Source organism: Physella acuta, unplaced genomic scaffold (assembly GCF_028476545.2).
Source record: "Physella acuta isolate Inbredline_101_S28 unplaced genomic scaffold, ASM2847654v3 ptg000530l, whole genome shotgun sequence".
Taxonomy (NCBI): domain Eukaryota; kingdom Metazoa; phylum Mollusca; class Gastropoda; family Physidae; genus Physella; species Physella acuta.
The window spans coordinates 2,974-29,583 of NW_026732049.1; the positions used below are offsets into that span (position 1 = coordinate 2,974).

The 26,610-nt window shown below is 35.1% G+C and overlaps 2 protein-coding genes across 2 annotated transcripts; one reads left to right on the forward strand and one right to left on the reverse strand.

The window, feature by feature from the left end:
- Positions 1-4,555: 4,555 nt before the first annotated feature.
- Positions 4,556-8,268, reverse strand: LOC131945164 (uncharacterized). The gene is made up of 4 exons (XM_059306182.1): positions 8,172-8,268; positions 6,330-6,437; positions 5,250-5,519; positions 4,556-4,843 (listed from the first exon to the last, which is right to left on the reverse strand). Exons 3-4 carry the CDS (start codon positions 5,516-5,518, stop codon positions 4,558-4,560), a joined length of 555 nt encoding a protein of 184 aa, XP_059162165.1. The 5' UTR covers position 5,519; positions 6,330-6,437; positions 8,172-8,268; the 3' UTR covers positions 4,556-4,557.
- A 2,419-nt stretch (positions 8,269-10,687) lies between these two features.
- LOC131945165 (ficolin-2-like) lies at positions 10,688-26,398 on the forward strand. Its single transcript, XM_059306183.1, has 3 exons — positions 10,688-10,709; positions 25,366-25,437; positions 25,815-26,398. Exons 1-3 carry the CDS (start codon positions 10,688-10,690, stop codon positions 26,396-26,398), a joined length of 678 nt encoding a protein of 225 aa, XP_059162166.1.
- The last annotated feature ends 212 nt before the right edge of the window (positions 26,399-26,610 follow it).

Consider the following 26,610-nt stretch of genomic DNA (forward strand, 5'->3'; position numbering starts at 1 on the left):
ATATTTATATTTATATTTATATTTATATTTATATTTATATTTATATTTATATTTATATTTATATTTATATTTATATTTATATTTATATTTATATTTATATTTATATTTATATTTATATTTATATTTATATTTATATTTATATTTATATTTATATTTATATTTATTATATTTATATTTATATTTATATTTATATTTATATTTATATTTATATTTATATTTATATTTATATTTATATTTATATTTATATTTATATTTATATTTATATTTATATTTATATTTATATTTATATTTATATTTATATTTATATTTATATTTATATTTATATTTATATTTATATTTATATTTATATTTATATTTATATTTATATTTATATTTATATTTATATTTATATTTATATAGATGGCCAAAATTTTTTTTCGCGGGGTGGCCCTTTTTTTCTAGTTCCGCCACTGGCCTGCTCTGTATAACATATAAACAAACATGGCGTCTGTTGGATGTCTACTCTTCAAATATTTCTTGACGACATTATAGTAGAGCTTTATTAAACTTTAAATTAATTATCTAGTTATTTTTATCAGAGAAAAAGTTGTTGATTGTTTGTAAATATAAACGTAAATAAACAGTTTTAAAGCAACACGTTTTCTTTTTCATTTTTGTTTGTTTAAATCTAATGACTCTCAGCATTGACGCTAAAGTTTGGATCTAGCGACTGTCAATATTAACGCTAAAGTTTGGATCTAGCGACTCACAATACTGACGCTATTATGGATCGCTAGATCTAGGATTCTTCACTGTACTTGACTTGACAATTTAACACTTACGTCATGATCAACACCTTGATATTACTGTACTATACTTACTTAGTTACTGTAAGATTTAACTCCAAAGTTATACACTTAACCCATATTATCCCAAGGTCTCAAATTTTTATAATTTTTTGATATGGTTTAGCTTTTGGGCACTGAATAAAGGAATGACTATGGATTTTTTTTTAAAATCAATACTTTTTTAAATATCGATTTTTTAAAAAACGTCCCATAAATGGGACGCTAGCAACGAACGGCCCCATGTACATTTATTGAAAAATAAAATCATTTATCACGAAATATGGCTATTTACGCGAAATTTAAACTGTATACTGATTTTGTATTGTTAGACCAATGATTACATTGTTTAGGACAGCTAAAAATACTGATAATGATCAATTGGGTTAGCCATACCATGGTCAAAAATGCAGAAATTATGTTCAAAAGTCTAGTTTTCTTTCAATCTAGCATCCATCAAAGTGAATAACACTTGGAAATAAGTAAAGCTGTGACTAGTACATCTAATTAGACACACATGATCACAAATATTGTTATTATTCATCAAAACTGTAATATAATTAAATATAAATAATTGATTTTTTGGTGGGCGTACTTGAAATTTTCAGGGGTGGGGACTTAAATTTCAGGGGAAGGGTGGACATTGGTAAAAGTATGTTTTGTATATAAATTCCATTTTGTTCTGGGGGCAGAGCCCCCCTCCCCCTCCTCCGAAATTATGCCTGAAAGAAACTCTGCCCTCAGTGAATTTGCAAAAGATGATCCGGTCCAGTCCCCAGATGTCATCCAGCCATCTTCTCTTTTGTTACCCTCGCTATTCCCCCCCCCACCCCTCACAGGCGTACATTAGGACATAAGACATCTTATTTCTAGGGCACGGATCCGTCTCTGGGGGCTTGTATTGAGTGTTCATGGCTCTCATCCATGTATGCACCTCACTATGCGAACGGCTCTCAATCTAACACCAGCAATCTCCTTAAAAAGTTAACAAAGTAAAACTGGTATTGGGAACCTTTGGAGGAGAATATTATTGGGGCATGACAACTGTACACAGCTAATTCACATTTCTGCTATATGTAGCTTAAGCTCTCTGATATGAAGAGAGTTAACCAACCCCCATGACTGAATCATTTCACCTAAATCGTGGCCATTGTTATTATTCTGGTTTGTTATAATTTTAATATTACGCGCTAGTAAATTTACAGCAATACTAAATTAGTTTGTATTCAATGGTATTAAATACTTCAGTAAGTGTAATTCTGAAAACTTAAAAATAAAATGTAAGTTTTTCAATATTTGCTATTTTTTAATACAATAATATATAAGAAAATATAGCTCAAGGTCATAATTAAATATCTATAAATACTACTTAACACCCCAAAGTCAACAGTTAACAAAGTCAACAATTGTTTCACCATAAATAACCATTTAACATAAATATTTGCATCTGTGTTTCTCGCTAGTGTCCAATAAATGTGACGTTTGTGTAACAATCTGCATAAATATAGGTCAAGGTCATAATTACATATCTATAAATACTACTTAACACCCCAAAGTCAGCAGTTAACAAAGTCAACAATTGTTTCACCATAAATAACCATTTAACATAAACATTTGCATCTGTGTTTCTCGCTAGTGTCCAATAAATGTGACGTTTGTGTAACAATCTACATGGGGCCATTCGTTGCTAGCGTCCCACTTATGGGACGCTTGTTGTACACTTGATATAATGAAGTAGTAGAAAAAAATTGTTATTCTTAAATTTTTATCAGAAAGAAATATGGTACTGCTACAAGTTTCAAATGTATGTTGCACTTAAAATGTTAATATTTTAGAAGATATGCATTTTCCTGTGCACATGTTTTCTTTTTTCCGCCATTTTGACAAGTCCTGCAAATCCGGCACTATAACATTTTTCTAAATTAATTTTTTTCGAAAAACACACACACATTCAATAGTCTAGCCATTTTCAAATACAATTAAACATAATTTGTGTTTTAACTAGTTTTTAATAAATTTTAGCAATTTTTTTTACAAGTGGGACGCTAGCAGAATATGGGTTAATACCTGATGTTTACATAACCTTGGCTTAGTGTCTACAGTAACCTGATATTCTAGGGTTAGGGTTATTAATTAATGGGTTTATCATTAATGATTTTTTGTCTATGGAGGAAATAATATCAACATGTGGCAGTTTTAAAAATCTTGAATTATGCTACATTTTTTTACAAGAAGCAAGACGAACCAATGTGATTTACGGTCTAAGAGAAGCAACAATGAAAACAGAAAAATACTTTAAGAAACTTGAATCATGTACCTTTAAAACTTGTTTGGATATTTTGTATGTATGTAATTTTTTTTTTGCTTAGACGTCTGTATTCCAATTTATTAAGTAAGAAATTAAACAAAAAGAAATAAATTATAAATTTTGTATTATACATTTTTTAATTCACTGCGTGTACAGTCTTGTTTGACACGTGACTTAGATGTAGGGGATAAACTACTGCAGATGGTGAGGCGGTTTTATGGTCTATGTGTGAAAGTATGGGACAAATACAAGAGGCGTTGAGATGTGGACAAGCTGACCATTATAGTGTCACATCCTCATGGCTGTTCTAAGCATGTCTCTGTAGGTCACTGGGTACACAGGCAGGTCGATGATGGCTGAACCAGGTAAAAGTACACATTGTACACTTGTCCAGGTAGTACTGGGGCTCTGAATAAAATAATAGCAGTTTACATTTGTTTGTCCAGGTAGTAGTGAGGCTCTGAATAAAATAATAGCAGTTTACATTTGTTTGTATGTTAGACTGCTATTATAGAAGACTTAAACAAACATTATGTGTGGAGTGATTGATGGCGGTGTGGTTTAAACAACAGCGGGACTCAGACATGAAAATTTTAATCGAGTAGACGAGATAAAGCGGGGACCACAACACTAGGACGTGACGGTCAAAGGGAAGTTATCGTTAAAAAGAAGAATTTTTTTTAGTAATTTAAAAAAAAAATCATAAAAAAACGTTTTAATAACAAGCTTTTATGTAATAATGCACTAAAAATTAGAACATAAATTATAGACTACTATTTAAATTACTATAACTTTAGTTTCTATTAGATACCTTTACTAATATTTAAGAAGAGACCCACGCTTTTCTTTATAGTAATTAAAATAGTAGTGTCAAATTTATTTTCTACGTTTTAGTGCATTATTACATAAAAACGTGTTATTAACGTTTTTTATAAAAAAATGTTAGTACTTTACACGTTTTTATTTACAATAGAGTTACATGATTAAAAACCATTGACCGCCTATTGAACGCGATGATGCGAGTGGAGCAGTGGGATAAACAGCCTTCTAATTTGGGCAAAATTGTAATTAATTCATACAAATTTAATTAGGCATCCAATTAAGTCAAATTGAATGTCATGATGCATTGTCTTCATGTCTTGACCCACGTACCAACTACGAACAGTCAATGTTAACAGAGTCAATGTTTAGTTATAGTAGTCAATGTTAGAAGAGTCAATGTTAAGTTATAGCAGTAAATGTTAACACAGTCAATGTTATGTTATAGTAGTTAATGTTAACAGAGTCAATGTTAAGTTATAGCAGTCAATGTTAACAGAGTCAATGTTAAGTTATAGCAGTCAATGTTAAGTTATAGCAGTCAATCTTAAGTTATAGCAGTCAATGTTAAGTTATAGCAGTCAATGTTTCGCCTTACCTTCACTTTTAGTCCTCCTCTGAATCTGATTCTAACCCACGTGAAGACAAAATCGTGCGAAATTCATTGGACAGTTTGTAGAAAATATCTGATGTTCGTAGGATATTGCTTTTCACCCCATGGGCGATAAGTAATTTTGATATCCGCCTTGAGTGCCCCACTCTTAGCTCAGGCTTGTAGCCTTTTATTGTCTGGCTTAACTTTTCAACGTTGAATCCAGTCTCTTTATTACATTCTCTAAGGCACCATGAGATATCAGACTGCGTCATTATTGCGCTGCTGGGGAAGCCCACACTGCAAAAAAAAAGAAAAACCGAGAGGATCATAACACGTCTCTTAAAGCTGATTACCCTGTGGGAAGTCGGCTTATTGTAACCCATTTAAAGGAAAGTCACTTAATCAAATCTGACGGTCTATAGGGCAAGTGAAGTAGAGTTTACTTGCTTCTGTGACCTCGACTTATGAAGAGATAATGTGGTCAGCACCATGCCCAGCCGCCTTACTTTCCCTAAATGAGTTAGTTGCCCATCTGAGTTTGGTGGACTCAGGGACGGTCTACTGTTTTAAACCCGAAATCGAACTCGAGACTTACGGGCTAGCAGTCCAGCTCATAGGTTGGCCAGGAAGAGTCAAGTTGTTTGTGTGACCACTATTTATATGAAAAGTGGGGACAGCACTACACTTAGCAGCCTTTACTTACCCCAACGTCAGCATGTTCACATTCTCCTTCAAAGTGTAATAGCGATCAGATTCGCAAATAAAATTGTCTTTCAGCGCTTCCTGAATGACTACACTGACTATGTGCCGTGCTTGAGTGGTGTCTATGTCCGGGTGGTGAGATGTTAGACCTTGAAAGAGCTTTTCAGAGTTAAATCCATGCTGTCCATCGTTGCTCACAAGAAGGCCAAAAATCTCTAATAATGTCACATTTCCTGCTCCATTGAGCAATGAATTAAACAGACCCGCCATCCTGAAAATATAACAAGCTCTAATAATGTAACATTTCCTGCTCCATTGAGCAATGAATTAAGCTGGCCCGCCATCCTGAAAATATAACAAGCTCTAACAATGTAACATTTCCTGCTCCATTGAGCAATGAATTAAACAGACCCGCCATCCTGAAAATATAACAAGCTCTAACAATGTAACATTTGCAGCTCCATTGAGCAATGAATTAAGCAGGCCCGCCATCCTGAAAATATAACAAGCTCTAACAATGTAACATTTTCAGCTCCATTGAGCAATGAATTAAGCAGGCCCGCCATCCTGAAAATATAACAAAGAGCACCATTTGACGTCTACAACAACACAATGCTCCATAAGACAACTTTAAAAACACAATGTACCATCAGACGTCTATAAAAACACCATGCACCATAAGACGTCTATAAAAACACAACGCACCCTATGACGTCTATAAAAACATAAATCACTAAATGACGTCTATAAAAATAGAATCCATCCGATGACGTCTATCATAACACAATACACCATTAGACGTCTATAAAAACAAATGCACCATATGACGTCTTTAAAACACAATGCACCATATGACGTCTACAACAACACAATGCATCATATGACGTCTATAAAACACAATGCACCATATGACGTTTATAAAAATATAATGCAATCTATGACGTCTATAAAAACACAATGTACAATAAGACGTCTATAAAAACACAGTGCACCATAAAACGTCTTTAAAAAACAATGCCCCATAATACATCTATAAAACACGATGCACCATAAGACGTTTATAAACACACAATGCACGTACCGTTGGTTAGCTCTTCAAACAGTTGGACTAGGAGGAGGACAGCGTGAACACAATCGGCTTACTTGCCCGTCTGGGGAGCTTGACAACAGTTTGGTTCTCTACAATTATCTGAAATACATTAGTTCTCTACAATTATTGTTAGACATTAGTTCTCTACAATTATTGTTATACATTAGTTCTCTACAGTTATTGTTAGACACTAGTTCTCTACAATTATTGTTATACATTAGTTCTCTACAATTATTGTTATACATTAGTTCTCTACAATTATTGTTATACATTAGTTCTCTACAATTATTGTTAGACATTAGTTCTCTACAATTATTGTTATACATTAGTTCTCTACAATTATTGTTAGGCATTAGTTCTCTAAAATTATTGTTATACATTATTGTTATACATTAGTTCTCTACAATTATTGTTATACATTAGTTTTCTACAATTATTGTTATACATTTGTTCTCTACAATTATTGTTATACATTAGTTCTTTACTGTTATCTGGTATACATTAGTTATCTACAATTATTGTTATACATTAGTTCTCTACAATTATTGTTATACATTAGTATCTGTTATATATTAGTTGATGGACAGATCATTGGACTCGGTGTAACATGGCCTATGTTCAACGACGGTACTCTGTAGTCGGATGGTAACATGGAGTATGTACAACGACGGTACTCTGTAGTCGGATGGTAACATGGAGTATGTACAACGACGGTACTCTGTAGTCGGATGGTAACATGGAGTATGTACAACGACGGTACTCTGTAGTCGGATGGTAACATGGAGTATGTACAACGACGGTACTCTGTAGTCGGATGGTAACATGGAGTATGTACAACGACGGTACTCTGTAGTCGGATGGTAACATTGAGTACGTACAACGATGGTACTCTGTAGTCGGATGGTACAGCGTACGACCCCTAAACCGAAAATCTCGAGTTCGGATCCCGGGCTGGAGTCCATAGGACGTCCCTGAGTTTGCCCAGCTGTAATTGGTACCTGACTTGAGTTAAAATTAGTTGGTTGTCCATAGGACGTCCCTGAATTTGCCCAGCTGTAATTGGTACCTGACTTGAGTTAAAATTAGTTGGTTGTCCATAGGACGTCCCTGAGTTTGCCTAGCTGTAATTGGTACCTGACTTGAGTTAAAATTAGTTGGTTGTCCATAGGACGTCCCTGAGTTTGCCTAGCTGTAATTGGTACCTGACTTGAGTTAAAATAAGTTGGTTGTCCATAGGACGTCCCTGAGTTTGCCCAGCTGTAATTGGTACCTGACTTGAGTTTAAATTAGTTGGTTGTCTGATAGTGAGATAAATAGCCCTGATAACATGTTTGTTTTGTTATTTAGCATTACCCTAAGTCAATGCTGTTGATCGAGATGTGTTTACATTACCCAGGGTTGAATTTATAATACAGTCTAGATAAAACTGTATGTATTCGTAAATAACTAAATACTGGTTTAGCGGAAGCATCCTGTTATAACTTGGGCTTGATGAAAATAAATAGAAATGTAACCTTAAACTCATCAAATTATTTTTAAGTTCTCTGGGTTTGAAATTTTCATAGCATTGATTCCAAAAACATAAAATTTCTGAATAAATTTTCGGCTGAAGTTTTTAGTTTGTATTATTTTTTACGGTCGCTTTGTTTCCTAAATCTAAAAAAGCACGGTTTTATTCCGTTTTAACAACATGATGGAAGGATTCTCGACAACTTGCTCGCCTCCATTCTATTTTCATGCAAAACTGTCAAACGGTTGGTAATTTAGAAACCCAAATTTAAAAAAAACATCATATAAGTAGTATTATAGCTAGTCAGCAAACGACACAATTACCTTTTTATACTTGAATTTACATTTAATTTTTAAATTATTTACTCATTTAGCAGCCAGAGAATCAGGCGATGTTTTAGAGATGGTGCGCTATGTTCGATATTCCGTTCACTACTCTCCTCAACACGGTGCTAAATGGTGCGACCTTGCAGGTAGACTTTCGATTTGATAAAAATAAATCTCCCAGGCTAAATATGAAACATCGTACTCGCTTTACTTAGTTAATGATTCGGCTATTAATTTTGATGTGTAACTTTTCACATATTGTAAAAAATATTATTTATCTTTTAGTTAAGTAAAATACCATTTATAATACGAGCATTAGATCTATATAATTAAGATATGGTGTGCTCAGCATTGAGACATTAATTTTATCATAGGAAACAGTGTCGACATGTACCCAGACTGTACTCTCTCCCGTGGCTCTACTCTGTCACGTGGCACTACTCTGTCCCGTGGCTCTACTCTGTCCCGTGGCTCTACTCTGTCCCGTGGCTCTACTCTGTCCCGTGGCCCTACTCTGTCCCGTGGCTCTACTCTGTCCCGTGGCTCTACCCTGTCCTGCGGCTCTACTCTGTCCCGTGGCTCTACTCTGTCCTGCGGCTCTACTCTGTCCCGTGGCTCTACTCTGTCCCGTGGATTTACTCTGTCCCGGGACTCTACTCTGTCCCGTGGCTCTGTCCCGTGGCTCTACTCTGTCCCGTGGCTCTACTCTGTCCCGTGGCTCTACTCTGTCCCGTGGATTTACTCTGTCCCGGGACTCTACTCTGTCCCGTGGCTCTGTCCCGTGGCTCTACTCTGTCCCGTGGCTCTACTCTGTCCCGTGGCTCTACCCTGTCCCGTGGCTCTGTCCCGTGGCTCTACTCTGTCCAGTGGCTCTACTCTGTCCCGTGGCTCTACTTTGACCCGTGGCTCTACTCTGTCCCGTGGCTCTACTCTGTCCCGTGGCTCTGTCCCGTGGCTCTACTCTGTCCAGTGGCTCTACTCTGTCCCGTGGCTCTACTCTGTCCAGTGGCTCTACCCTGTCTCGTGGCTCTGTCCCGTGGCTCTACTCTGTCCCGTGACTCTACTCTGTCCCGTGGCTCTACTCTGTCCCGTGGCTCTACTCTGTCCCGTGGCTCTGTCCCGTGGCTCTACTCTGTCCAGTGGCTCTACTCTGTCCCGTGGCTCTACTCTGTCCAGTGGCTCTACCCTGTCTCGTGGCTCTGTCCCGTGGCTCTACTCTGTCCCGTGACTCTACTCTGTCCCGTGGCTCTACTCTGTCCCGTGGCTCTACTCTGTCCCGTGGCTCTACCCTGTCTCGTGGCTCTGTCCCGTGGCTCTACTCTGTCCCGTGACTCTACTCTGTCCCGTGGCTCTACTCTGTCCCGTGGTTCTACTCTGTAGTGTGGTTTACTCTGTCCTGTGGCTCTACTCTGTCCCGTGGCTCTACTCTGTCCCGTGGCTCTGTCCCGTGGCTCTACTCTGTCCCGTGGCTCTGTCCCGTGGCTCTACTCTGTCCCGTGGATCTACTCTGTCCCGTGGCTCTACTCTGTCCCGTGGCTCTACTCTGTCCCGTGGCTCTACTCTGTCCCGTGGCTCTACCCTGTCTCGTGGCTCTGTCCCGTGGCTCTACTCTGTCCCATGACTCTACTCTGTCCCGTGGCTCTACTCTGTCCCGTGGTTCTACTCTGTAGTGTGGTTTACTCTGTCCTGTGGCTCTACCCTGTCCTGCGGCTCTACTCTGTCCCGTGGCTCTACTCTGTCCTGCGGCTCTACTCTGTCCCGTGGCTCTACTCTGTCCCGTGGATTTACTCTGTCCCGGGACTCTACTCTGTCCCGTGGCTCTACTCTGTCCCGTGGCTCTACTCTGTCCCGTGGCTCTACTCTGTCCCGTGGCTCTACTCTGTCCTGCGGCTCTACTCTGTCCCGTGGCTCTACTCTGTCCCGTGGATTTACTCTGTCCCGGGACTCTACTCTGTCCCGTGGCTCTACTCTGTCCCGTGGCTCTACTCTGTCCCGTGGCTCTACTCTGTCCCGTGGATCTACTCTGTCCCGTGACTCTACTCTGTCCCGTGGCTCTACTCTGTCCAGTGGCTCTACTCTGTCCAGTGGCTCTACTCTGTTCCGTGGCTCTACTCTGTCCCGTGGCTCTACTCTGTCCCGTGGCTCTACTCTGTCCCGTGGCTCTACTCTGTCCTGTAACTCTACTCTGTCCCGTGGCTCTACTCTGTCCCGTGGCTCTGTCCCGTGGCTCTACTCTGTCCCGTCGCTCTACTCTGTCCCGTGGCTCTACTCTGTCCCGTGGCTCTACTCTGTCCCGTGGCTCTACTCTGTCCCGTGGCTCTGTCCCGTGGCTCTACTCTGTCCCGTCGCTCTACTCTGTCCCGTGGCTCTACTCTGTCCCGTGGCTCTACTCTGTCCCGTGGCTCTACTCTGTCCCGTGGCTCTACTCTGTCCCGTGGCTCTACTCTGTCCCGTGACTCTACTCTGTCCCGTGGCTCTACTCTGAGTAGTATATCAGGTCCCTTTTGATTATCATGGAGCTGGCGCAGGGTGAAGGTACAATGAGATATAATAAAATACTCCCCACATGGGTGAGGCGCAGGGTAAGGCGCATGGTGAAGGTACATGAGATATAATAAAATACTCCAGGCGCAGGGTGAGGCGCACATTAATAAAATAGTTATTAAACTTGTAGGGTATTCCCCTTTGTTATATAAAATAAGCTTATTAAATAATTAAACAAGCACACTGTTAGTAAATCATCATCTGGAATATGCTGAAACAGTAGATGATTTTGAATTTTTAAAGCTGATGTCTGCTTTAGGTGAAGTTCCCCCCCCCCCCCCCTATAACCAAGTTGACTAGAAAATGAAATTTCGCCTTCTTATCTGACTTATTTCACACATTGAAAAGCTTAGCCGAGTTGTATTCTAATGAGTACTTTTTCCATAATCATTTTCAAACGAAGATTTTTGGTAGTTATTCTAAATATAACTTGGATTAATCAGTTTTAAATAATCGCTCACACAGCAACTATTCTGGAGAAGGTGGAAAAAACTATTTGCAGAATATACTCAAAACTTAGGGGTGATCTTTTCATAGGGAAAATGTATAAAGGCGAAAACCGTTTATTTTTTCCCCTCATAAAGACGGTTATGTCCCCTTATCAAGTAGTGCCTATTTATACGTCTAAAATTTCCATTCACTTTATGTCCACATAAAGGGACTAAAATCCGGAGAAAAATTCACCCCATCCTTCTTTAAATAAATTTCTAGTAGCCTGGTTACTAACTACTAACATTGTATTATTTTTTCATCTCTTGCTCATATCATGATTTTGATATTTATTCCTCTCACATTATTAAATACAACTCTATTTGCAACACATATTGTATATGACATTTTTTAAACTCGTTTCCTTACCTTGTAAGAAAATATATTGCTCATATCAAAACTTAATGATCATTCCTTTCTCATTAATAATAACTCACATTTTGTCACTTGTAATTGTTTCACATTGTTTAACACTTTTTTCTTACTTGTATGTAAACATAAAAAAAAATTTAATGTTATTATTTTAAAATGGAAAATAAAAATATAAAAAAAACAACAATTGTCAAAAATACGTCTGAAGCATTACAACATGTGAATAGAGCTGTATAGCTTCATGTCGGTATGGAATAGACTACATGGGCCATCGCAGTCGCAAATGTTTGTTATAGTCTTACTGGTAAAGGTATTGCAACAATGGGGATATTGGTGGGGGTCACCGACTGGGGTTTAGGGTGTTTAGGGGGTGACTCGAAAGAAAAGACCTAAAACGTTCAGTTTTACAGTACCACTGTGGCACAACTTATGTGCAGTCAATCGAAGCCATTTGCTACACAGGTACATTGGCTTTACCGTGCTTTCTAACAATCTGGTGATGTCAATCTCGTATCGAACGATGATGTTGTCAACAATACTTGACGCCGACAACCATTACGATGTCAACAATAGGCCTACTTGACGCCGACAACCATTACGATGTCAACAATACTTGACGCCGATAACCATTACGATGTCAACAATACTTGACGCCGACAGCCATTACGATGTCAACAATACTTGACGCCGACAGCCATTACGATGTCAACAATACTTGACGCCTACAGCAATTACGATGTCAACGGGCTGTAAGTTGGCTATGTGTAATCTGGCAAAGTGTGAGATGACTAGGCGTAAGCTGACTTGACTAGGTTTAACATGACTAAGTGTAAGATGACTAAGTGTAAGATGACTAGGTGTAAGATGACTAATTGTAAGATGACTAAGTGTAAGATGACTAGGTGTAAGATGACGAAGTGTAAGGTGACTAAGTGTAAGATGACTAGGTGTAAGATGACGAAGTATAAGATGACTCAGTGTAAGATGACTAGGTGTAAGATGACTAAGTGTAAGATGGTTAGGTGTAAGATGACTAGGTGTAAGATGACTAAGTGTAATATGACTAAGTGTAAGATGACTAAGTGTATGATGACTAAGTGTAGTATGACTTAGTGTAAGACGAGCTATACATGCTACTGTCGAGGATCACTGTTATGTCTAAATGGTGTAAGATAATTTATGGCTCTTTGTTGATGCCTGATTAGGTTAATGTTCCTTTGAAACTGAACTTGTTTCAGTCAAATAAACAATACAAAATTCTATACAAAAACGACTTCTTTCCATTAAACATTAAATCGAAAACAAAAGCTTCGGTCGTTCAAACATTCCACATTTTTATATGGTGGTCTTTGTTTTAGTTATCTTGATCACACTAGCGATACACGTGGCGTGGTTCACGAGACTGTTTTGTTTGTATGGGTTCAAGTTTCAAGCGTAACTTTATCCAGACCAGATACAGCCGAAGTGACATTTGTCGCGGTTGTCTGGCGTAAAGAAATGACACAATAAGTTATGGAAACCAATTGGATATTAATGTATCGCCAAAAAATAATGTATTGTCAGCCTTTAAGTGATCGATGCGTTTTGTTTACAAAATGTCTTTTGATGTTATTGAAGGCACAATGCAGTGTTATCCTGATTATCCGCAACGATAACTGTTTCACAAATTGCGTTTTTATCATAAATAATAAAAGTCTTTCTATGAAACAGTTTTTGATTTAATGATTGGTGTTTTATATTTTAGTTTTTGTGTTTTCTTTCTGAATGTTTGGATTTAGAATAGATAGTTATTTTACATTTCATGACGTCTGATGTTTGGTGCTAATGTAAGTTGTCGTCTTGTAGCGTAAAGCCAAACATAATGGTGATAGATGACGACTTGTACAGTAAAAATTGTGAAGCTGAAATCCTTTACGCTTTACATTAAGCATTTTTTTACGTTTCAGAAATGTCGCATCAGTGATGCATTTCTCAATGAATAATCAATGTGTATTTTATATTGCTTTTATGAACGTTGAGTTGTGTAGAAGACCAAGACATTCACGCATGAGTGCACACCAACAAGTCAGGTAAAACTAAGATAAATGAACCGTGTAAAAGTAATGTAAAATGTAATCTTTTCAGATATCAATAGAACAAATGACGTATGACTTCTACACTTGATTCTTATGCTTTAGAAAGTTATGTTACATTTTACAGCACGTTATAGACTCTTGCAAAAGTTACGTTTATATTGTTATTTTTTGTTAGATTTTTTCATTCAAAATCATCAGGTGCATTTATCTTTGTATGTTACCTATTTAGCTATGCATCTGGAAAGTGTTATGTCATTTACCGTTCCTTATGTTAATGTAACATATAGGGCAGACCTTTGCTTCTGGCAATGAAGTGAACTTCACAAAGGTAGACATACGTAGGCCTACATGACAACACTCGTGTAACTTTAGATGTTAGAAAAACAAATATAAAACCTGTAAAAGTACAAACTTTTATAAATGCACTGAAAACAAGAAAATATAAATAATTTTCTATCATTCATAAAAGCTTTTGTCTCTCATGAGAATTCATATTGACTATAGGCCTATAGTTCTAGAAACTATGTATCTTAAGGAAACTGACGTCAACTGTTTTCAATAGTTCTGGTTTTGTTTAATCTTGTAACAGAGTTTAATATATGTTTGTCACGTGGTGTAGTATGTAGTGGTGTCGTCTTGTCGTCTCTTGTAGTGGTTGTGTCGAGCGGTCGTACCTGTTAACTGCATACAACAGGTAATAACAAAATTAATAAATCATTAAACCATGCAGAAGACGCAATCAGCAAGCCATAAAATGTTATCTAGATCAAACATGACTTGTAACGGGGTGATTCGTGACATTATAAATACAATTGGCTATTTGTCGTTAGGAGAACGTAGCTTATTATTTTTGTCTGAACTTGTGAGTGTTCTTTTTCAAACGTTTGGACCATTTTTCTAATTTTTTTCAGATTGACTTGATTATTGTAGTGCTTTATTTTCTAATTCATAGTCTCGAAAGATTACTTTTGTGAATGTTTGTTTTGTGATAGATAATTTGAAATGTTATTTAATATAATATTTAAAGATACACTTTTAAATCTGTAAAATTCGAAAATATAATTTAATAAATTAAACTTACATATTGGAAAATGTAAATGTTGTTCTAATAATATGCATATTGTCGTGAAGCATTTGCAACAGAAAATATTTGAAGCTTACATCGTATGACTCATTGACCGTGTTTAGTTGTAGTGTATTGGAATAATTTTTATTGTCACAACTTGAAAGTGTGGTCTGATGATGTAGATGATTGTTGTGGTCTGATGATGTAGAAGATTGTTGTGGTCTGATGCTGTAGATGATTGTTGTGGTCTGATGATGTAGAGGATTGTTGTGGTCTGATGATGTAGAGCAGGGGTTCCCAACCTTTGTTTACTCTAGAGCACATTCTAAAATATCGGTAGGGTGGCGGGCTCCACATATTTTAAATCGACAAACTCCTTCCATAACTTGTCATTTTCCCATAATTTATTTTCTTATTTTCTTATTTTCTTACAGTCATAATGTATTAATAAATAATAAACAAAAATGTTTCAAAATAATAAAATTATTTGACATTTTTTTCAAATTGCATACACACAGAGAAATGTATTTACAAAACGTAAATAGTTACTAAATAGTGCAGTCTGGCTTGCCGCTAGACAAGTTGGGACACAAAATGAAAAACGTGGGGCGCCGTGATTTTCTTTTACTTTTACTTCGGCGCCCCACGTTTTGCATTTTTTGTCATAATGCGCACGCAGTTTGCGATCTCTTATAGTAGAGTGATCGCTTGCATTATTGTGATGAATAGCATATATTTGCTACTTTTTAGTTCCATCAGAAAACGTAGTTTTTTTTTAATTTTTTTAATGATAATTATTTTCTACTTATTAGTCTTTGTCTGTTTGTTTGCATTCAAATCTTGCTATCGATTTTATCTTCTCGCATTCACTTTTTTTGGGTAAATGAAGACAAACACTCACAAAGAACGAACACAAAAATAAAAGGGACTTATACCAGGCATGACACGCTTATTATTCAGGAACAGCTGGAGGTTCGTTCTATCTGCTTAGCAAGAAGAGAGATCCTTTCTTGTTCTGTCTCAATCGCAAGTGCAGCAGATTTTCGGTTTCGATCTTTTTCAAGGGAAAGTACCGAAGCTTGTTTTTATCAAATTACAATTACTAGGTTATGTCCCTTTTTTGTACAAATCAATAGCAGTCTAAAATTATCAATAAAAGTTTTCCATGGATCAATTTAGTAATAATAATAATTGAGTATTGTATTGTCATTGGAAGCAAAGCTTCCCTGAAAATTTCAGCGCGCTAGCTAACTTGGATGTGTCTGAAATTTCGATCGCAAGATTTGATAGAAAAGCAAACAGACGCGAAAGCAAGTTAATAAAAACGTGGGAAAATAAATCATATTTTTTTAAACACGCTTTTCTTAACTCAGCTTCGCGTTTGTTTGTGGGTTTGTTGTTAAAATTGACAACGAAAATTAGCCCACTTCTGATTGCTCTAGACATCTGAAATTCGGCATGCTGGCTATTTTCGCCTAACAATTTCAGATGCAATCATAAAAACTAGCAATTAGAGACCTAAATTAGCTTAATTAAATTACGCCCCAAGGACCCTAAAATTGAGGACATGATTTCTAAAGATACCGACAAGACTGGATGCCTATTGACACAGTTACTTCGGCCCCAATCGATGTGAGCGCGCTGGCCGTGATCGTATAGTGGTTAGTACTTCGCGTTGTGGCCACGACAACCCAGGTTCGAATCCTGGTCACGGCATGTAGGCTGCTGTGGATCTCGCACTGCCAAGCTCACATAACAATTTCAGATGCAATCATAAAAAACTAGCAATTAGAGACATAAATTAGCTTAATTAAATTACGCCCCTTCTCTGTTTAAAGCGTATCGGTCGCTCAAGATTTTTAGTCAGTGTATTTAAAAACACTTAGTCAAGTCATACTTAATCAAGTCATTAGACAAAGTAGAAAATAAACTATATAACAAACTTAAAAAAACCACGTCTTTCATGTCTAGCAACGGACTAAAAAGGAGAAAATAAAATACTTAAAAAAAACTTTTAAAAAAAACAAGTTTTTCTTGTGGACTATAAAGTAGAAAATAAATTTTTGTTCCGACCCTAGGGGATCTACCAATGACTGCTCGTAGATTGTGTGCTTCTTCGAGCTGTGCAGGTTCTTGTGATGACTGTTCATACATTTGATGACAAAAAAAGATGGGTCGGGAAATTTGATGGTGAACGTACCCACGTTTTTTGTTGTGGTCTGATGCTGTAGAGGATTGTTGTGGTCTGATGCTGTAGTCGATTGTTGTGGTCTGATGATGTAGAGGATTGTTGTCGTTTGATGCTGTAGAGGATTGTTGTGGTCTGATGATGTAGAGGATTGTTGTGGTCTGATGCTGTAGAGGATTGTTGTGGTCTGATGCTGTAGAGGATTTTTGTGGTCTGATGATGTAGAGGATTGTTGTGGTCTGATGCTGTAGAGGATTGTTGTGGTCTGATGCTGTAGAGGATTTTTGTGGTCTGATGATGTAGAGGATTGTTGTGGTCTGATGATGTAGAGGATTGTTGTGGTCTGATGATGTAGAGGATTGTTGTGGACTGATGCTGTAGAGGATTGTTGTGGTCTGATGCTGTAGAGGATTGTTGTGGTCTGATACTGTAGAGGATTGTTGTGGTCTGATACTGTAGAGGATTGTTGTGGTCTGATGATGTAGAGGATTGTTGTGGTCTGATGATGTAGAGGATTGTTGTGGTCTGATACTGTAGAGGATTGTTGTGGTCTGATACTGTAGAGGATTTTTGTGGTCTGATGATGTAGAGGATTGTTGTGGTCTGATGATGTAGAGGATTGTTGTGGTCTGATGATGTAGAGGATTGTTGTGGTCTGATACTGTAGAGGATTGGTGTGGTCTGATACTGTAGAGGATTGTTGTGGTCTGATGATGTAGAGGATTGTTGTGGTCTGATGATATAGAGGATTGTTGTGGTCTGATACTGTAGAGGATTGTTGTGGTCTGATACTGTAGAGGATTTTTGTGGTCTGATGATGTAGAGGATTGTTGTGGTCTGATGATGTAGAGGATTGTTGTGGTCTGATGATGTAGAGGATTGTTGTGGTCTGATGCTGTAGAGGATTATTGTGGTCTGATGATGTAGAGGATTGTTGTGGTCTGATGATGTAGAGGATTGTTGTGGTCTGATGATGTAGAGGATTGTTGTGGTCTGATGATGTAGAGGATTGTTGTGGTCTGATGCTGTAGAGGATTATTGTGGTCTGATGATGTAGAGGATTATTGTGGTCTGATGATGTAGACGATTGTTGTGGACTGATGCTGACAAACATCTTTTACTCATATGAGTTGTAAATAGTTTTTTTTTAATGGTCGAGCAATTTCATTAACATAACTGTCTTTAAAAGTGAATCGATAAAAACATAAGATTTCACAATGAAAATAAGCTGTGGCTGGAACTTATATTATTCATTTAACCCCAAGAAACCTGATATTTAATGATTTATGCAAGAAGGAAAAGTGTTAGAACTAGCAAGAAGCTCTTATTTAATCAAATGTTTGAAATATATTTTTCATTTTTTATAATTTTAAATTGTGCATAAGAAAATTTAACTCGTTTTTCTTTTATTTCGTTCGTGTTTTAATGTTATAAAGAGTAACATTGTCACAATTGTCGGGGTAACATGTAATGTAGATGTTACTTTGCTTTAGATATATAGCTAATTTTTATTTATCAATTGTAATTCTTGTGTATCTAATTTGGTCTCTCCCATGAATTATAAACATTAATTCCAAATAATGTCGTGATGCGCCTATTAGGAAGTTTATTTTTTCAATATATCAATATAGAATTCCAAACTTGTAGGCCCCTACAGGTTAAACAGCATGACACTGATTACACAAATGACAATCTAGAAACCTTTTTATTTCGATTGTGTTGTCCCGTGGCTTTTTATCATACTTGCTTTATTCCGTGGCTTTACTTTGTCTTTTGATTTTATTTTGTCCCATGGCTCTACTCTGTCCCATGGCTCTACTCTGTCCCGTGGCTCTACTCTCTCCCATGACTCTACACTGTCCCGTGGCTCTACTCTGTCCCGTGGCTCTACTCTGTCCCGTGGCTCTACTCTGTCCCGTGGCTCTGTCCCGTGGCTCTACTCTGTCCCGTGGCTCTACTCTGTCCCGTGACTCTACTCTGCCCCGTGGCTCTACTCTGTCCCGTGGCTCTACTCTGTCCCGTGGCTCTACTCTGTCCCGTGGCTCTACTCTGTCCCGTGGCTCTACTCTATCCCGTGGCTCTACTCTGTCCCGTGGCTCTACTCTGTCCCGTGGCTCTACTCTGTTCCGTGGCTCTACTCTGTCCCGTGGCTCTACTATGTCCCGTGGCTCTACTCTGTCCAGTGGCTCTACTTAGTCCCGTAGCTTTACTTTGTCCTGTGGCTCAATATTTTTCTTTGATTAAATATTGTGTCGTGTTAACCAAAAGAGGATAAAGGTAGACAACACAATAATATATTGTAGCTGTTAAAGGTTCCGCAGGTAACGGCACAAGATCGCTGCTATGTCATCAGACTATTAAAGTAGTTTAGGTAAAACAATTTTTTTGTGCTTATAAATCTTGCATATTGGTATGTTATGTTGTCTAAATGATATTTTGTATAATGATAATTTGTGTATTTTTTTTTCAGCAAACAGCTATACGACACTTCAGAAGCCAATATTGTGTATACCATAAAGCTGTTGCACAAATATGTGGACCTTAATTATCATGATTATCCAGTGTATCATCACACAAGGTTAGTTAGAATTACTACAATAAGTAAGTTTTTCATCAAATTAGGTTTGTGCTAGCGAGGTGGAAGTAGTCAAGGGCAGAGTTTCTTCCAGGTATCTCTTTGTGGGTGGGGTGGGAGAAGAAAGTCTATCCCCCCCCCCCCTTACAACGAAATGGTATTTATTTAGAAATGACATACTTTTACCAGTGTCACAACCCCCCCCCATCCGATTTATCATTAGTCCCCCCCCCCCACCCTACCGGAGAAAAAAATATGTTGGAGGGGCGGGGGGGGGGGGGGGGGTAATGCTACAAAAATGTATACTTTAATGTATGAGTTTGATAGTATCTCAGGGCGAAAGAATTTGTGTGTAAATAAATGAATAGCTATAAATGGAATAACATAGTTGAAGAAAAAGGAAAGTAAGTGAAGGATTTGTGTAGAATCTTAATTCTCTTGAAATAAAGTTCAGTACTGTTATAATAGCCCAGTGTATCATCACACAAGGTTTGTTATGTGTTGTGAGTTCCTTTGTTGAGTTATATTTTAATAAGCAGATACGATGTAGCCAATAGTATAGGAATTATTTAATGATGTAATTTACATGGTAGGAAATAAGCACTACTATACATCATCATTTAGTTTACCTATACATATACATTATTTAACAGACAATACATCATATTATAGGGCACCGTTTGATTTTTATAGATTCAGCAGTTAGCAGACATTATATAGCTGGTATTATAGAATATCATTTAATTTATGTATATATAACCTTTTACGTATACGTCTTGAGACTGATTTTTAAATTGATTTTTTTTAAAATTTAAGATGAAAATATTTATAGAGTTGAAGGTATGTATACTATATGTACAAACCAAAACTATTATTAGGAAATATTTTAATATTTCTTTTAAAATATGCCCACTATTAAAAAAGTTCACTTTCGCATCAGAACGTAAATAATGTAGATGAAATACGGTTAATCTGTATAGGTGAACACGGTACGTTTAATGAAAATAATGCCAGCCACCTAACCTTCTCTAAATATATAACATATGATCTTGGTAGGCTCATAAATGTCATACTGATCAGATAACTGAACACAAGATCTTCAAAGAATTTATTATGTTCTCTATTATAACCAGAACAGAAATTTGAAATTGTTAAACGTTTTTTTCTGCAATAAGTCGAGTCAAACAACTCGATAAAACAAACCCAGTATAAAGCTGTTGATGACACAAACGTGACCACCCTGTCTATCTATGAAGAGTTTGACCAAGTCAGTCTTTTGTCCTGCGCCCATCTTTGTTCAAGTTCCAACAAAACGTGCTACAGCTACATCTACAATCAAACCACAACACATTGTAGCTTGGGTAAGTTTAAGTGCTATACCTGTTGGCTTGGTTATGTAAACATATTTGTTTAACAATCACAATCTCACACATCAACGCAGAATCTAGAAGCTAGAAAAGTCAAACAGTTTTCTGTGTGTACGCTAATACAAAGATTTTGTTTCGATCCTTCAGTAAAAACTCTCGTGTATGACGATATAGTACTAGTACTATGTGAGGTGATAAAATGTGTATGAAAGGTGCATACGTTGGATTGATTAATGTGTGTTTGTATGTATATATTATTCTGTAGCGAGACGTAAGGCCGGGTGTGTTACCGTATATGTTATTGTACGGAGTGAACGAGGGTACATGGGAATACGAGTTCATTATAATGATTTTAAAAATTATAAAAAGAAACGTTTTATCTAAATATACTGTGATGTTCAGCGCGTGTCGTTGTAAGCCTAATTGATTTGACTAAGTGTGAAACGTGAACTGTCCAGTAGCGTACGCAGGGGGGGAGCAGGGGGAGCGGCCGCTCCCCCTCTGGCCATTTTCAGCAAAGTGGCGCCTTTTTGGAAACTTTTTAAACTCAAAGTTTTAAACAATGAAATCTGTTAAAAAAATATTTTTGGTCGGCACATCTATGTAAGTCACAAGATTTCTTTTCATGCAGCAATTAAGCATTATTGTATTAGTCTAGTAGGGTCTACGTTTACAAAACGTATTAACAGCTGCATCAGTTTGCCATTCTAAAAATAACCATTACGATGCATTGCAATGTTTAAAAACCTCTACGGGTAGTACAACTTGGCAAGAGGGGTGTTAAGTTTAAGGCGACTGTATAATGTATTTGCTTACGAATAATTGAATTTTATACATAAAACTTCACACATAATTATTTTATATAGACAGTTTGAATCGTGTGATTAATTTTTGAAAATTTACAATGCAGAAACAAATACAACTGATGTGGCACCTCTTTTTAAAATTACTTATGAGCAAACTGCGTAGTGGTGGGGAAATTTTGACAAGGTCAACAACGTCATCACGATGAAGTAGTAGTATTCTTACAGTTTGGGCGATAGTGATTACGATTACAAATTATATGAAACAGTTACAACGCCCCCCCCCCTCCTCCATGGACCCCTCTGTAAAAACAAATATTGTCATAATACCACTGCTACTTATTTAAATCTATTTCTGTAATATATATTTGTGTAAAATTATTCAAATCTATTTCTGTAATATATATTTGTGTAATATATATTTGTGTAATACATATGTATGTTTAGAACAGTCATCTAAAAACTGACGCTATGTTCACTCTGAGTTGGTTATCTACCCCCCCCCCCCCCACACACACACACATCACCACCACAATTGTGTAGAGCGACATTAAAATGTCACAACTAGGTATACACTGGGTTGGATAAAGTGACCGACAGTGGTGAATGAAGTTGAACCCCCCCCCCCCCCAGCCCACCCCGAACTGATCTGTTAAGTACATGTAGAAAAACGCGTAATTATGTACCAAAGTACCATGCCGCCAGAAAATTAGCTTTTTAAACGTAAAACTCTGTGAATATTATTTTTGCAATTACCAGTAGAAAGGTGTGTGAGCAATTCATTGATCTAACCCATACCTATCACTATGTTAAAAATGACCTTTAAAGAAAACAAAGAAGCAGTAGTTATTTGAAAATATATGATCTGAACTAAAAGATCGACATTTAGTTAAATGCAGGCTGTTATTCTGAATGTTTTTTCTATTATATCGAAAAGTGTGGTTTTAAACCAACTCTGATTTTAAAAACTTTCATTATGCTGTAATACTTTAGCATTTATGATGACGATATATTAAATTCAGATTATAGACAAAAACATGTTGTAAACACGAATAGTGTTAAACAATTTCATTATATTCTAAAGTAATTATTTATTTGTTTTGGCATTTATAATAGATATATACATAATTATAATAAGAGAGTGATTATTTCCCCTATTTCACTTGTCTTAAATAATTTCCCAGGAATTATTATGTAGGAAATTTTGTTTAAAACAATTACAAAACAGATTGTGTTACGTTCATTGTTTTTGTTCGTAGTGTGTTTATATATTTTTTTTGTTTAGATTGATACAATTTTTGTTTTTTTCGGCCTACATTGTGTGTTTTTTCGTATTTCTTCAGAGTGCTACTGTCAATTTACTTTACATCATAGCGAAGTAAAGATATACAGCTAGTAATTATATATATATATATATATATATATATATATATATATATATATATATATATATATATATATATATATATATATATATATATATATATATATATATATATATATATATATATATATATATATATATATATATTTATATTTATATTTATATTTATATTTATATTTATATTTATATTTATATTTATATTTATATTTATATTTATATTTATATTTATATTTATATTTATATTTATATTTATATTTATATTTATATTTATATTTATATTTATATTTATATTTATATTTATATTTATATTTATATTTATATTTATATTTATATTTATATTTATATTTATATTTATATTTATATTTATATTTATATTTATATTTATATTTATATTTATATTTATATTTATATTTATATTTATATTTATATTTATATTTATATTTATATTTATATTTATATTTATATTTATATTTATATTTATATTTATATTTATATTTATATTTATATTTATATTTATATTTTATTTATATTTATATTTATATTTATATTTATATTTATATTTATATTTATATTTATATTTATATTTATATTTATATTTATATTTATATTTATATTTATATTTATATTTATATTTATATTTATATTTATATTTATATTTATATTTATATTTATATTTATATTTATATTTATATTTATATTTATATTTATATTTATATTTATATTTATATTTATATTTATATTTATATTTATATTTATATTTATATTTATATTTATATTTATATTTATATTTATATTTATATTTATATTTATATTTATATTTATATTTATATTTATATTTATATTTATATTTATATTTATATTTATATTTATATTTATATTTATATTTATATTTATATTTATATTTATATTTATATTTATATTTATATTTATATTTATATTTATATTTATATTTATATTTATATTTATATTTATATTTATATTTATGTATATATGTATATATGTATATATATATATATATATATATATATATATATATATATATATATATATATATATATATATATATATATATATATATATATATAATACACGTATATAGAGCGTGTTAAAAATTCGGCGCCTTTTTTTGCTCTTTTCGCTCCCCCTACAACGAAAACCTATATACACCTCTGGAACTGTCTAATAGTAAAGTCTAAAGTAAAATCAGTTTAATATGTGTTATTGGTTGGTATGATCACCTTTTGACGGCCAAAGTATGAAATATATCTTGGTTATAGATGTAGGATCTAGCATTAGTCTGTGTTATCTACAAAATAAGTTCGAATATTATGTAGCTTGAACCAAGGTGCAAGTTTTAAGTCTTTGACCTCGACTATCAAATTTTTACGAGACACACGTAAAAAACAACTGAAATTGCAGGTTTGCTCAGGCTTAATTACTTTATTACATAATTAAATATCTTTCATGACATAGTTATTAAGAATTCATTATAAACGACTACGGATGTTACAATTTTGACTATGACATTATCTCACGTACGGTGAACTGTGTGAAGAGAAACATTGTGTGTGTGTTTTGTTGAGTTGTGCAGGTTGATTTAACAGTTTGCTAAATGACAAAAAGCAATTAAACCAAATGTAAACAAAATGCCAACCAAGCAAATGCTTTATCATTAGTATTGGGATATAGAATGGCGCATTACCATCAACTACAACCTTTTCCCGAGGTTAACCACCCTCATGTGTCTTACATGTTTTCTTAAGTAGTATAGCAACACAACCCGTCCTATTTATAATACCCATCCCCACCACCAACAACAGAAGTAGTAAGTACGTGACATTAACATGTGATTACAATTATAAGCAATCGCGTAACTTTACATGTGTAATAAAGCAAATGTTAAAATTACAATGAATAAAAAGCATCTGACATTAAATAAACAAGTGGTTAACATGCAACATAATTTAACATTACAAGTGGACAACATCCAACATTGAACCTTAAAAGTAGACAACACGCAACAAATGTTAACATAGCAAATCTTTAAATTTTAGCAACTCCAAATGGCTCTCCTAAAATACACAACAGGAATTTCATAAATGGTACACACAGTTGGAGTTTTAGAACACACACACGCATATATATATATATATATATATATATATATATATATATATATATATATATATATATATATATATATATATATATATATATATGCGTGTGTGTGCGTAAATTTGTAATATTTTTATATCTCTTTACATGACGCCAAATATATATCAATAATTGCTTACGTTATGTTAAGTATAATTTTGTTAAATCTAACAGGTTCCTGGCTGGTCCCACTGAAAGCTTCACAAGAAAAAGTTAAGGGAAAAATTTTCTCTAGTGGGAAGTTCTGTAACACAACCAGAAATACCTCGGCCCTGTTGGATGGGTCGATAATATATACAGAATTTACTCTTTGCGCAGGTGATGTTACTTACCTTTCTATATAGTTTCTGCTGATTCTGATGCTTTTCCACAATTTGTACACGATATATTTTCTTTTAAAGTAAATTATGTGTAGCTACTTGTTAAGTAATGTATCACCAATTTATAAACCACACGTGTTCAGTTTAACTAAACATGTATGTTGCAGATACATACACTATTTGTTACATATTTATAGTGTACATCTGTTGTTTGGTGACCCTTGAATAATTTCCGTCAACTTCGCACGTTGTTTAAAACGTAAAAAATAACATGACAAAATAAATTTTGTATTTATTTAACAGACGTAGGAGTTGACGCTTGTGTCCCCCGACCTTTGGTGACCCTAAGCTCTGGACTTCAGGTCATGTGTGACACAGTAACAGACGGTGGAGGATGGACCATTTTCCAAAGACGTGTTTCTGGGACTGTAGATTTTTACAGGAACTGGACGGAATACAAAAATGGGTTTGGTGATTTCAGTTCAGGTAATTTTTACCTGGGTAATGAGAACATTTATCTCTTAACGTCTAAAAACAAAACAGAACTGAGAGTGGATATGATCTTCAGTGGGAGACAATATTTCGTCAAGTATTCCAGCTTCAACGTTTCTAGCGAGACAGACGGCTACAGGCTACATGTTGGTGGCTACACAGGAGATGCTGCGGACGGTCTATCCTACCACAACAGTATGATGTTTTCAACTTTTGATCGGGACAACGACCCGTGGTCTGGTTCATGTGCATACACATACCACGGGGCGTGGTGGTATGGTGAGTGTATTCGTTCTAACCTAAATGGCTTATGGGGAGTAACAGATAGCACAGGCATCTATTGGAATTCAGTGAGCAATGCCTCGTTCAGTGAGATGAAATTTAGATTTCTATAACAAGTTTCAATAATTGAAATGTTGTAAATATATTAATAAAAGGGGGTAGGGTGGTAGGCAGAAGACTCAATTACGGCATTCAGTAAAATACTAGTGCATTATTACATAAAAGCTTATTAAAAGTAACGTTTTTATGCATTTATTTTTCAGTCGAAAGGCTAAAAGCTATTGCGCGCCAAATGATCATTAACTGGTCTTAGGGCTATACTAAT